Source organism: Lithobates pipiens, unplaced genomic scaffold (genome assembly GCF_037356315.1).
Source record: "Lithobates pipiens isolate NorthernLeopardFrog02 unplaced genomic scaffold, aLitPip1_a1.2 Scaffold_10, whole genome shotgun sequence".
NCBI lineage: Eukaryota > Metazoa > Chordata > Amphibia > Anura > Ranidae > Lithobates > Lithobates pipiens.
This window is the reverse complement of record NW_027507686.1, coordinates 72,072,716-72,087,539: the sequence shown is the minus strand read 5'-3', so window position 1 is coordinate 72,087,539 and position 14,824 is coordinate 72,072,716. Positions and strand designations below refer to the sequence as shown.

Below are 14,824 nucleotides of genomic sequence, written 5' to 3'. Positions count from 1 at the left end.
TCCCAAGTTGTCATACAGACACCAGAATCCTTCCTCTCTGGAATCAGTACCAACTCGCAGCCAGCATGCCCGTCTCTCTAGGTTCCACTTATTTGCCTATACACATCACCTGTGCTTCACTCTCAAGAGCCTCCCATGGATAGTCCCTGCTTGGGGCAGCCTCACTAATGTAGGCAAGCTTTCCCTGACCCGTTTGTCATGTAGGCACATAAATAGCATCTGCTACCTCTTTAAATTAATAGTCCCTCTAAACCAGTCCAAGACAAAACCACACAACTACAGTATAAACAAAATACAAAAGTAATTCCATGAATGGGACCTAGTATAAATGGCAGTGTGTAACCAAGTCCGCAATGCTTTTACACACAAGGCGAAGATCATCTTGGTGGCCCACTATACCAAGTTGTCTTAGAAGCTGGGAAAGGAAATTACATAGTTGGATAGACACCACTTGTAATTTTAAGGGACCATTGACTACTGTTTTTGGTTGTTATGCTCATAGGTAAAAAATCTCATTGTTGTAATGCTCTTTAATATTCATTGAGTTTCATGATTTTCTTGCAGCTTCTTCTGGGTCTAGAAGAGGAAATTATAATTTGGGTGAGTATTCAATGCTTCGTTATTCGTTAAATCAAGGTCCTTAATAACGTATCATCCAAGAATTCAACTTTTAGCTGCTCAAAATGCAAAACATTTTCCCCAGCTTTTTGCTACTGTCATAACTGAATGCAGAACGTAAATTAAATTAATGGTTGGCTAGTCCTAGCATTCACTCAAGTGCCGGCAGCTTGGAAGCATTGTAGGACTATAAGTTGGTAAAATGTATGAACTTAAGGTATTAACCTCTCTTTGTCTTTTTGTTCTTTCTCTGATAACAACCCAATATCTTTTAGACCTATAGATCATAAGAGAAGGTTCACTTTAACACCTAAATGTTAACCTACCGTACATAGAACTCCACTTTTTTGCTTATATTTAGAAGAGTTTAAAAAAATCCTTACCTGTGTGCTCCTGATAAATGTATTACATACTAAGACTTCTCTTTCTATGACTTATTTTTCTGCTGTATTTTCCAATAAAACTTTGGTCATTCGTTTAAATTTATTCTGTGCTTTTTTTTAGAGGGGGTCAGCATTAAAGTTTTTCTCCGTGGTCGCCCAATCACAATGTACATCCCATCCAACATACAGAACCATGATGACCAGAAGCCGGAACTTCCAAGTGAAAAGCTACAGTTGGAATGGGTGTATCCTAATTTGTTGTATGGTTTATACATCTACCTAGCTAGTTGCAGATTTTGCCTAAATCAATTTGACCCTACTAGGCCAATACTATATTTCGACCTTCGTAATTTTCCTTGACGCCATTATCTTTAGCTATGGCTGTCGCGGCCGAGACTCTCGATGCACTCTCCGCATGCTGCAGTCTGGAGAGGTGATCTACTTCACTGCCTGCGTCATTGTCATGTGTGATGTGAACCGTGGAACCCAGCGGCATTTTTTGAGGCATACAGACTGTGTGCGCTGGTAGGTTAGAAGGGACATACCACTAAAATGTTATTTTAAATGGCAATAATTATTTTCTGAATTATGTTCAAGAAATCTATTTACATCTAATATGGCAAATATAACAAAGCATGGAGTATTATTGGATAGAAGCTTCTGAACATTTTTAGTAGTAATACAAAGGAGTCTCTTGCACCTGCGGAAACTAGCTTTCAAAATGAGAATATGTGTGTCAGGAGGGGTGGGGCAGTTCAACTTTAATTTATTTTTAAATTAAAATATTTAAATCTTTTCTATGTGATTGTAATATGTTGTGTTATCGGCTCTGAAAATCTACCTGCTTATAGTTTTTTTTCACAAATAACACTGTATTTTGGTGAAAAGGCAATTTTACAGACTGCTGCATTATTTCGAATACAAAGCTGCTGGCCATACACCAGTAGAATTTTTTTTTCAATATTTTCCATCATGGAACATTGGGTTGATTTTCTAATGAGTAGTTACATTTCGAGGGAGATGGATGGAATGTTTTTCTTAAATGAACAAAATTCTAATTGTGAATGTGGTTGTTATTTGTGAAAAATCATGCATACTGTAAAGCACATATGCTAAACACAGAAGAAACCCGTTTAATATGTCTGGGATTCCATTCAAGTAGCAAGTCTGGATTCAATTGTATGGGCTTTCAAAAGAAATTAGTTGCATGTCCAGGCTAAAAATTGAAAAAAAAAGTGTACTTGGTATAAATCAATCAGTCATAATATTATGACCACTGACCTGTAAAGTGAATAACATTGATTATCTTATTACAATGGCACCTGAAAGTGGATGGGATATATTATTATTATCCAATCTATAGAGGTCCACCTCACAACTTTCAGGACTTAAAGGATCTGCTATCGATGCCTTGGTGACAGATACCACAGCATACTGTGGTATACTGTAGCAAGAGGTCTAGTGGAGTCCATGCCTTGACGGGTTATGGTGGGTGGTCATAATCTTATGGCTGTTTTCAGACCTGTCCAGCTCTCCTGTATTTTTTGTACTTGCAGTTTAAAGGGATAAAGCTTGGTGAGGTGTGATTGTTTATCAGAGATGTCCTAGATATGTTTTTCCTATTTTGCCCAGACATATACTATACTTTGAATGAAAATATAAATGTTTGGACTTCTCTTCACTCCATCTCTGCCCTTTCCTCATACAGTTTAGCTGTTCACCCTGATGGGGTCAGAGTGGCCTCTGGACAAACAGCCGGTGTAGAAAAGGATGGTAAGGTGAGTAAGGAGAAGGATACATCATCTGCAACATACTGTAATCTGTATCTGTGCCACTAGAACAGCAAGTAAGGGAATATATCTCTACGGCCTCATGCACACATGGGCATACAACATAATTTGCAAACTTATTTTTTTGCTCAATGTACACAGCTTTGGCTATATGCGGGTTTACGCTGCAACCTGTGAAACACACACATGCGTATGGGTGAGATGTTACAGCCATACATTACTATGGGAGACTGTATGCAGCAGCTGTGTATTCCAGGCATGGAATTATAGTCGCAGTTTACACCGTGTACGAAAATGTGCATGAGGCCTAATGGAGATACAAACAGCAATAAGATGTATCTATTAAGCTGAGTGGAGCCCGATTAGTGTGGCACCACATCCATAAATGATCAAACAAAAATGGGAAAGAAAATAGTACTTTGAAGGTAGCCAATGTAAACCCAAATAAGAAAGAATGAGTACTCTAAATGTATAAAAATACAAAGTTAATTTCACAAAAACATTCAAATCTTCTCATAAAAACGCATGTCCAGAATACATTCAACTCATAGTGTTGTACATTCCCCCATGGTTGTGGGTATTGTATTGAGATCTGTCCACACGGCTCAATCCACTTAGAAGGACTGGTTGAAAAGTAAAATATAGATCTTCTATGTGGGGGGCCAGGTACATGAACCAGAAAACGTCACCAATAATGATCGCTACGCGTTTTGCCAAAAGTTTCCTTAGGGGATCCTATTGGTCCTGGGAAATGTATCACAATTAGTATCTGTCACAGGAAAAGTCTACTGCAAACGTTGAGTTAATTTCTAGGATTATGACTTTCCTCTTGGAGCCTAAGTCTACAGGAAAGTCCTTGCCAAAGTCCGCGACAGTATCCAAATATGTGATCATAATAGAACACAGAAACTGTGCCAATTACACACATTGTATAACATAGAAAAATATATATATGATCATATCAACCTATTTTCAAAATGTACACTGTTGAGTACTCACATATGTATACAAAGCCAAGGTTATAACCTGTAGGGTATTTATTCCAGGGTGTGTGTGTGTGTGTGTGGGGGGGGGGGGGGGGGGGGCGAGGGGTACCCATATCCAATTCCACAGAGGGGGGAGACACCACAACCTGGTCAAAACAGCTATTTAGGAGCTTCACAATGCAGCATTGGGCAGGCGACTAATTTTTCTTTAAAGGCGATGGAGGGAGCAATGAGGACTGGCTCTTGAAGACAACATTCTTTGACCATGGGGGAATGTACAACACTATGAGTTGAATGTATTTCGGATATGTGTTTTTATGAAAAGATTTTAATGTTTTTGTAAAATAAACTTTGTATTTTTATACAGTACATTTAGAGTACGCGTTCTTTCTTATTTGGGTTTACAGTGGCTACCTTCAAAGTCCTATAATCTTTTCCATTTTTATTTAAGGGGAAATCTTCCTAACATTAACTCTGACAGCAATAACTATGTCCAAAACTGAAAAAAGTATTGACCAGAGTTGGGCTTTTAAGGCAAAATCATACATTAGCATTGTGGTAATGCATGTGTTATTGCAATGCACAGTAATACACATTATACTTGCTGGTGCCATGCAGTGCTATTCATTTTGAATGGCACCCAGTATACCTTCCCCATCTCAAGCCAACACATTGTAATACATTTTATTAAAAAAACAAGGTTCATATCCTATTTTGGACATGCTTGGTTGTGTTGGCAGCCCATTCTAAATAAATACACTGCCTTAACACAATGCATGTTAACGCTCATGCCTAAATGCATCATACAAATATAAATAAGGCTGGGTTCACACTATAGAACGCAGCGGCTCACAGCAGGAGTCCGGTGCATCTCCAATTACCACATCGGGTCCGATTTTAGCCCGAATTTTTGTACGAAACGGACCAAAAGACGCACAGGGCTCATGTGCAATTTGCACCGGAGCCGCTGTGGATATGTGTGAACAGGCTCCATAGAGAGCCGGTCACAATCTCCTGCTATGCGAATTGGATGTGGAAAAACTTGCGTCAAATTTGCAAAAGTGTGAACCCAGCCTAAAGGATAATTGCAGAAAGTACAAACTGAGTAAGAATAAATGCACTCAAATCATTATACTCACCTCCATGCCCTTTCTGAGTCCTACTCTGCTAATTCTCCATCCTGGTAAATACTTTAAGACTAGAGAGATTCTTTATTAGGATGCAACTGGTGGAAGCTGAGAAAAGAAACAGAGTGGCACAATAAACACACAGCTCTTCACTAGGTGAAGGTGACAGTTCTAGTGTAACTAAAAATGGTACTTGATCTCCTATTCCTGTCTTCGGATTTCGCCTAGTTATTATTATAATGCAGGATTTATATAGCGCCAACAGTTTATGCAGCGCTTTACAGCGCAGTTGATCTATAATCATACCTCCCAACTTTTTGAGATGGGAATGAGGGACACCAATCAGCAAAAGTATGCAGGCATAGGACACACCCCTTGCCACGCCCCCTTAAAGGAGAATTTTACAACGAAAAAAACAAACAAGTGATTTTTTTTAACCACTACAATTCATTTATATTGGCTTTTAGAATTGAACAATTCAGCAATTTACAAATGAAAGGTTAAGCACTGGGAAACATATATATACTATTATATACTTTTATATAGATCAGACCAAAATGAGGGACAAAGGAGGAATAAGTGACAGAGGGAAATTGCTCCAAATCAGGGACAGTCTCTACAAATCAGGGACAGTCTCTCCAAATCAGGGACAGCTGGGAGGTATGCTATAATTGCACTACAATATATAATATATGCTCTTTTGAAATGACATATAACAGGATTTATTTCATAGGACTGTCATAGTTTTGTTTTCAAGTCACAGATTGGATTGGGCTAGGGTGTAAAGTGGCTTCTGTAATATTATTCTGGTTTCTAACTTGGAACTGTATGTACAGAGTCCACAGTGCTGGAGATATTTTTGGAATTCTTTTAAACTGTGAGTAGGAGACGGTAAATACAACATCTCTCCACTGAAGCTCATGTTTCTTGTAAAAGGTCCAACTTTGCAGACTGTAAGAGTTTGTTAAATGTCTGTGTATTGCAATGCATCCACTCAAAGGCTAAACTCTAATTCTATGGCTGGCAGGAAGCCCTAGGCCAGATGCTGCTATTGCTGCAGAGCAGAATGCTTGATCATGGGGGGTCTGTGTAACCCGATAGAATATAAACATGACACAGTGAATGTTATGCAGAATTTTAGCTAATATGAAAAAGCTAGCAATACTTTTAAACATTTTCTTTCAATTGCACTTACAGTTGTACCTAACAACACAGAAATGAAGAAAATGTATTAGTAATTTCATGAGTATCATACTCATCATAAAGCTGCATATTTAAAATTTGGTGAGATGCACATTTTGAAAGGTGCAAGACATGATGGTTTTAATCATAGTTTGGTCACAATAAACAAGTACAGTATTGGAACTATTAGAAAATATGAAAGGATCCTGCAGCTAACACATAGCTCCCAACTGTCCCTGATTTCGAGGGACTGTCCCTGATTTGGAGCAATGTCCCTCTGTCCCTGATTCTTCCTCATTTGTCCCTCATTTTGGTCTGATTTATATAGTTGTATATAAAATTTACTTTTTATCTATCAAAAAGTGTTTCCCATTGCTAAACCTTTCATCTGATTTCTAAATTGCTGCATTTGTAAATTCCAGAAGCCAATATAAAGGAATAGTTGTGGTAAAAAAGCACTTGTGGGTTTAACCAATCTTATTTTATTTTTTTTGTACAATTCTCCTTTAAGGGGGTGTGGCAAGGGGTGTGTCCTATGTCTGCATACTTTTGCTGATAGGTGTCCCTCATTCCTATCTCAAAAAGTTGGGAGGTATGCTAACATATTGTCAGAAACCATGAATCAGACTGAGACAGAAGTACAATTAAATCACACTTATTTATTAATAAAAATAAAAAGGTAAATAGAAAAAGCGTAGTCAAGCATAGCCAGAGTCCAGTAACCAGATCGGGTAGTCAGCCAGGCCAGAAGTCAGGGATCCAAGTAGAGCAGCAGCAAGCAGGATAAGGAGCCAGAAGGGATGTCAGCAAGCCAGTCTTTAAACAAACCACAGGAGATGGTTTCTAGTGATGTGACCAAGGCGAAGGCAGAGGTGAAGTGAGCTGGAAAGCTTTAAGTAGGCAGGTCAGACGAGCATCATCTGGAACAGCTGGTAACTGTGGAGAGAGATGAGAGCTGCCAGCCCAGAAAAGGAAGGGCTAAGCCAGCCCTGACACATATACATCTTTCCTCAAGGAATGTGCTTTTTAATAGATGCCACCCTTTGTTTTAAATGAATTTTGTAGAAGACTATCAATGCAGTCACGATATCAGTAATGACTTTGGGTTTTATATGAAATCTCTTTGCAGCCTATTGTGTTTATATGGGATTCTTCAACACTCCAAATACTGCATCAGATTGGTCTTGGATTCTTTGAAAGGGGTGTTGGCTGTCTTGCCTTTTCCATCCAGGTAGGTTTCAGAAATTACAAAAAATTTTCTTCCTGACAATCTAGGCTGGGTTCACATATGTGCGAATTGGATGCGGGTTTCCCCCACATCCAATTCACATGCCATGCAAGTGTGCCCGGCTCGCAATCAAGCTGGTTCACACAGGTCCGGGGAAGCCGTAGTCCACATTCCAAAAGGGTCCTGTGCATCTTTGGGTCCGGTTCAGGCAAAAATTTGAACCTGAGTCGTACCTGAACCGGTGGACAGGGACGCACCAGACCCTATGCTGGGAACCATGGCCGCACATACTGTATGTGAACCTGACCTTACTAGTAGTAATTTAAACAAATAAAATGAAAAAGGTAGTAGTGTTGCCCTTAAAATGGTATTAACCCAAAACCACAAATGTAATATATTGCAGCTTACCAATCATTAGATGAGGTGGCTGTATTAGTTTTCTTTTTTTTAGATGTTTTCCATCTTTTTTCACCTGGTGATCTGGCCAGTAACACACCTCGTTTATTAAAGTGCCCCCACTATGGATAAAGGAGCACAGGGGCACCTTTTCGATAGCAGCTCAGTTTAAGGGAGAGGGTGTTTTAAATGTACTAGTAGATTTAAATACACTAACAAATTGAAGCCAAACTCAAGCTCACATATTATAATCAGTTACAGCTGTTTTTTTTTCTTTTGCAATAAAGGTTTTAAATAAATAAAAAAAGGTGATTATTGTAAGCCCCCCTGTCAATGGTAAATTGATACATCTGGAAGAAAGCTTGTTCTTTTGAAAAACAGCAGACTTACTTGCTGATCACAAGATGAGCCATCACATCTAAAAATTAGTAAGCTGAAATATAATAAATGTTTGCTTTTGGCCTTAAAGTGGACCTCCAACCTCAAGTGGAAGTTCCGCTCATAATCCAGGTATCTGCACCCACTTCCGGGAATAGCTAGCCGCAGATGCCCCATACCCCTGTTGTGTTCTGGTAAACACATAGTTCCCAGTACATAATGGGGACCAGTGAAGATGTGCAGCATGACTCACGCATGCGCAGTAGGGAACAGGGCAGTGAAACCGCAACGCTTCACTTTTTCGATTCCCTGACAGAGGATGGTGGCGGGGGCAGCTGAGAGATGAGCGATTGCTCGTCATCTGCTGCCGACATTGCTGGACCCTGGGCAGGGCTGGACTGGGACAGAAATTTGGCCCTGGACTTCATCCAGACTGGCCCACTTACATTTTGAGTGTCCCATCAGCACTCCCTTACATCAGAGTGTCCCATCACCAGCCTCCTTACATCAGAGTGTCCCATCACCAGCCCCCTTACATCAGAGTGTCCCATCAGCACCCCCTTACATCAGTGTGTCCCATCAGCACCCCCTTACATCAGAGTGTCCTATCAGCACCCCCTTACATCAGAGTGTCCCATCAGCACCCCCTTACATCAGAGTGTCCCATCAGCACCCCCTTACATCAGAGTGTCCCATCAGCACCCCCTTACATCATAGTGTCCCATCAGCAGCCCCCTTACATCAGAGTGTCCCATCAGTACCCCTTACATCAGAGTGTCCAATCACCAGCCCCCTTACATCAGAGTGTCCCATCAGCACCCCCTTACATCAGAGTGTCCCATCAGCACCCCCTTACATCAGAGTGTCCCATCACCAGCCCCCTTACATCAGAGTGTCCCATCAGCACCCCCTTACATCAGAGTGTCCCATAAGCACCCCCTTACATCAGAGTGTCCCATCAGCAGCCCCCTTACATCAGAGTGGCCCACTGAGCCATCGGCCCACCGGGAAACTCCCTGTAGTCCCAATGGCCAGTACATGCCTGACCCTGGGACAGGTAAGTGTCCATTTATTAAAAGTCAGCAGCTGCAGTATTTGTAGCTGCTGACTTTTAATATTTTTTTTTCAAGTGGCACTCCTCTTTAATACTACTTTAACCAACAGATTCCAGATGTTTTGGTGTTTGAAAAAGAGAGCCAGTATCCAACTGCAGTACATGTGTTTATGAATTAAATCTACTATTGACCCCCTTCTTCGGTTCAGTAGTAGAAGTATCATGGTGGTTACAAGCACTGGTTCATAAAAGGGCCCAGTGTTTTCTGGTCGGATTTCACAGATAGTAAAAAGAAAGAAAGAATGCAAGTGTGCACCTAGAAAATCCAGTTTTGCGTGATCATTTTGAGTGATAATTTTTTTTTTTCTTTGAGTTTTGGTTGCTTTGTTTTGGCCCCTATAGATTAACATATACTATTTAAAGATAACAGTGTTTAGAGGTGGTCTGGTATGTTTTGTTTTAAAAACCTTTTCCATACCAGACCAATTCTGGCATTCCTTTCCTACATGTAAAAATCATATTTTTTTTTGCTAGAAACTTATTCAGAACTCCCAAACATTATATTTAAAAATAAATAAAATAATAATAAAATATATATATATATATATATATATATATATATATATATATATATATATATATTATGCTCACTTTTATTTCTATTACAAGAAATGTAAACATCTCTTGTAATAGGATTAAGGCATGACAGGTCCTCTTTATGGAGACATGTGGGGTCAATGAGACCCCAGATATTTCCTCTACCCTGGAAAGCTTAAAAAAAACATTGATTCTATTTTCCGGGTAAAAAAACTGGCACTGGCAAAAAACTGTGTTTACATCTGCCAGTCCCGAAAGTGACATCATGACGTCGCGCCAGGCCTTCCAAGGTCATAGAGATGGCTGGGGACCATCCAGGCCACAGGCACTTCTATGGTAATCCGGCAGAACCACCAATTCATTATTCCAGCTTCGCGATCGCACAGGAGAGACCTGAAAGGCATCGGAGGGTGGTGGGAGGCTGCCACTGCCTGTAAAAGCTGCCTGTAAAAGCCATCCAGTGTCTGAATAGTAGCAGCAGGCATTGTTCAGCTATCACCACTTCATCCTAAAGAGAGGTTACATGAAGTCCTACGGGTGGGAAGTGGTTAAAGTAATGAACATTAAGCTGAACACCAGTTGATACAATTATATATATTAATGTAAGTACCTGCATTTGTCTTTATATCAGCTTCTTGTAACCTCATGCACAGCATGGTTTGGACTGGTGGAAGGAAGGCCAGCATTAGGGGCTATACAGAAAGCCAAGGGTCACCTCACCCCACCATGCTACTATAAATGATGGCTACATTTTCATTTTGAATAGGCAGGCCCTGTAAGTAGACTGATCCATAAAGAAATAGTGCACAAGGGAAGAGTGTGCTATAAAACCCTAGTTTAATATATTAAAGTACCTGAGTACACTTGCTTATTGTGATCACCAGGTACACACAACTTTGTATGGGCCAGTGAAGATTTTAGTAGGCAGGCCCCTCTCTGCATTGCAGCTTTATAGCATTATGCCGCATACACACCATTGGAAATCGGGCCAGCAAAAGACCGATGAGAGCTTTTGGCCAAAAAATGTGACTGTGTGTATGCTCCATCGGACTTTTGCTGGCCGAATTTCCGCCAGCAAAAGATTGAGAGCATGTTCTAAATTTTTCGGTCGGAAAAAGTTCTGATCAAAAATTCCGATCGTCTGTAGCAATTCCGAAACGCAAAATTCCTATGAATGATCGGAAACACTTCAACACATGCTCGGAAGCATTGAACTTCATTTTCTCGGCTTGTGGTATTCGTATAGTACATCACTGCGTTCTTGACGGTCGAAAGTTCACCAAACTTTTGTGTGACCGTGTGTATGCAAGCCAAGCTTGATCGGAATTCCATCGGAAAAACCATCCAAGATTTTTCTGACGGAAAATCCGCTCGTGTGTATGCGGCATAATACTTCAGGCTCTTTCCTTTCTTATTAGCAGTACGTTCATTTTTGGCAAAGCATTTTCCTGAGACAGTGTGATTGCTGTGAGGACACCAAGTTCAGACGATGAAAAAACACCAAATGAGTTATCTGCAGAGAATGATTCATTTTGATCACAAAATGCATTATTAGCAAAACTTTTTTTGATGACAGTACATCTCTGACCTTTCCACATTTAGTATCACACCCCTCACACCAATCACAGGATTTTATATCAGAGAAAGCCGGCTTCACTTTTTTCTTGTATTCCATGGCATCCTATTAGTTATTTTACGTTTTCTTCTTTTTTTTTTCTCTGTTTCCAGGATTCAGGCTCATACCTTTGTGTTGTAGATGACTCTAATGAACATGTTTTGTCTGTCTGGGACACAGCCAAAGGGAATAAGATTGCAGAAACAAAGGTGTGTATGTATTTAGATTTGGTCAAAACTACCAGGGAACACCCAACTATATTAGACCCTCATCCCAAATAAGAGAATATTTAAAGATACAAAGAGAAATGAGAGAAATGGGACTTTAACGGTGCTTAAACATAAGCAATATGGAATATATATTTTTATATAATAAAAAAGTTTTCATTTATTGAAACAGCAATTTAATCTGTACATGACCGGTGGGTCTTTCAGTTACATGCAGTGGTTTTGCATACATTGATCCGCTGCATTTTGACCGGTCTATATAATCATCCTTGGTGGTCGTTTGACCAATCCAATTATATTTGGTTTTATTCAACTTGTCCTTGCTTCTGTCTGTGCCCTCTTATGGTGGGCATTCCATTGTGGGATTTTGGTGGCGTACAATTTCCAACTCTTTGAGGCTTGTTTTCCCTTTGGGGTTTTGGCTGAGGCTTGCACATCCCCAGAAGAAACTACAGGCGAAACATGTCGGGACAATGTGCAACGATTATCTCAGTTTTTGGCTTCTAGGACCCTCATTGTCATAACTAGTTTATGCAACCTATTGTAATATACTTTGTGCGTGATATTTAAATTGCTGTTTCAATAAATGAAACTTTTTTTATTATATAAAAAAAATATATTCCGTATTGCTTATGTTTAAGCACCGTTAAAGTCCCATTTATCTTTGTATTTTTAAAGGTGTGTATGTGTGATGGGGAACCGCAATGAGAATAATGTCTAAGTACTAGAACATCCTAGAACAAGGGGTTAGATCTGTCAAGGCAAACGCCAGTCAGGCCAAAAATTCAGCATGAAACGTACACTATACTGGGTTGTGTGCACTGCTTTTTGTGATCATGGGCTGTAGCACCACTTGTGATGAATGTTGGTAACTCCCGGGGAGCAGCTGAATACAACTTCCTTTATTCAAAAACTGTATAATAATCTAATTTAGGGCCCGTTCACTCATAATGAAGCGACTGGTACTTTCTATTTGCCCTGTTTGAACTGCAATGCAGCCCGGGTGGAGGTGTGGTGCAGTAAACAGACATATAGCATTGTGCAGCAGTGGACATGAATGAATTGTTACTTTTTTGTTCTCGAAATAACGTTAGAAAAAATAAACAGCATGATGCCCTGAAATGCACATCACCACCCCCTCACCATGGATTATTGCAGCCAAAAAATGACAGTCGTCCACGCAATAAAACAGAACATTTAGCATGCAGACAGTGTGAACGAGCCCTCTGTAAAAGTCTGTAAAGTAAAGAAATAAAGAAGTATTATGTTGTCTAAAGGAGTCTTCTTTGCCTGCTATAGGCCAGAATTTTTAATTCAATAAAACACAATTTTTTTTTCAAGCCAAGCTTCTAAAAAAAAAAAAATACACAGTTAAATATATTAGCTTATCACATTATCTATGTATATATTGCTGAAGCTGTTTTTGCCTGTTCTACTTTTAATATTGGAAATGTATACTTTCTTGCTGATAGAGCAGTAATATTGTCCTCCAAGAATTAAGGTATATCTGTTTCTATATATATCATTTATGTCAAAGTAAAAAAATAGAAAAAAATGCACTTTTCCTGTTTGATCAGTAATAATTAAAATTGTAGTCTGCAGTCCCTTGACACTAAAACCATCCCTATATCAAGCTGTGATAGCTTTAAATTGATATTTAAAAAAAAAAATTACTTTTAATAACTTTTAAAAACAAACATGTCATACCTGCTCTGTGTAATGGTTTTGTCCTCCGTAGGCATTCCTGGTTCCTCCTCTTCCTTCCTCCTCTTCCTCCTCTTCTCCGAGTGCCCCCATATCAAGTTGCTTGCTGTAGAGGCACTCCTGCATGCTCGCTTCCAAACACCGCTCTGTGTGTCCATAAGACAGCGAGTGCCAATATACTGTTGATAGCACCCCATACAGGGATCAGAAGCGCAATGCATTTGCAGGCACCAAATTGCATGGTACCACAGAACCATGCGATTTGGTGTGGCACAATTTTAATAGTAGTGCATGCACTACTATTTTTGCGTTCAAATCAATGGGCTTTAAAATTGCATGTGGAAATTGCACAGAAAAACAGCATGTGTTCATGCGCAATTCCAGTGTGAAACAGTCCTGAAAGCTGAAATCCATGCAGAAATAATCTTAATAGTTATTTGGAGTAGGGCTTACTTTGTGCAGATTGAAGCTACTTTACAGTTCCCTAGTTTTCCTGTGATCTACAATACTCACTGGGTGGCTTTTTTCTCTCGATAATCCCTTAATTACAGTCTACGCAACCAGTCACCACTGCCTGCTTCCTATAGGGAGGTGTCCAGTTGTTTCACTGTGGTTTGGTTCTGCAGTGCTGACTTCGCAATGTCATCACTACGTCTAGTAGGCTGACCAGGTGGTTCATGGGACTACCCTGTCTCCATACTCACATCACCTCCCTGTGCAAAACTCCATCTAACAATTAAAACTGTTAAATCAAAAACAAAATTTTATTATACTGTAGCACTGACCCCCGAAGGAGCGGCTGATTTTTCTCTGGGCTTACCAATTACCTCCTCCAGCTCGTAACCTAGGGGTTCCCGAGGTTGATGGCCCAGCAACTGCAGAGACCACACTTGAATTCATTTTTGGGGTTTTTATTTGCATAAAAGAGTTGAACAGAACTCAGTCAGGAACAGAGGGTATAAGGATGAAGTATAGCTCAGGTATTTTGGAACTGCTGACTTCAATAAAAGTCTCTCTTTACATAATCCAGGGACTAGCCAGTCGCAACTGGATTCTTTAACTGTTGGATAAATCCTTGTTTTTGGATACTAGCAGCCAACAAGTAATCTTAGCTTAGCAAAGTCTCTGCCACAGACGGAAGGATAAAGGTAGAACTTTCTTACTGTACCAGTATCTTGCAGCCGGTCCGGTGATACCGTAAGAAATGCAGATTCAATTAGTGTATATAACAGCTCAGCTTCCAGGCTCTTACCGAGCAGCCAGCCTCGTTCATGGCTCTCTTACTGAAGAGTCCTCCCCTGGTTGTATGTAGAGTTGCTGGGCCTCTCCAAACCCGAGACGGCACCGGAACACCTTACAATCCTCCTTCCAGTTACTGTACCTCGGACTAGCCAGTTCTGAGGCTCGGAAATGGATGGATCCGCGCCCCAGGCCATGAGGGCCTCTGGGGACTGGTCAGGAGGACCAGAACCATGGAGTCAGCAACAACTTCTGGATCGGAACCCAGAACCGCGTGACTTCAGCACCTTAAGTACCCTC

General features: G+C 40.2%; 1 protein-coding gene across 2 annotated transcripts in view; it reads left to right on the top strand.

Annotated features, from left to right (window-relative positions):
* Nucleotides 1–14,824, top strand: part of EML3 (EMAP like 3) — a 194,898-nt gene that overhangs the window by 90,886 nt on the left and 89,188 nt on the right. The window contains exons 6-11 of one of the 2 annotated variants that reach the window (XM_077455850.1): nucleotides 565–600; nucleotides 1,123–1,246; nucleotides 1,377–1,526; nucleotides 2,710–2,779; nucleotides 7,216–7,317; nucleotides 11,468–11,563. In XM_077455850.1, the coding sequence (XP_077311976.1) occupies nucleotides 565–600; nucleotides 1,123–1,246; nucleotides 1,377–1,526; nucleotides 2,710–2,779; nucleotides 7,216–7,317; nucleotides 11,468–11,563 (578 nt within the window). The remainder of the gene's footprint in view (nucleotides 1–564; nucleotides 601–1,122; nucleotides 1,247–1,376; nucleotides 1,527–2,709; nucleotides 2,780–7,215; nucleotides 7,318–11,467; nucleotides 11,564–14,824) is intronic. The other variant, XM_077455852.1, reaches the window with a different exon arrangement.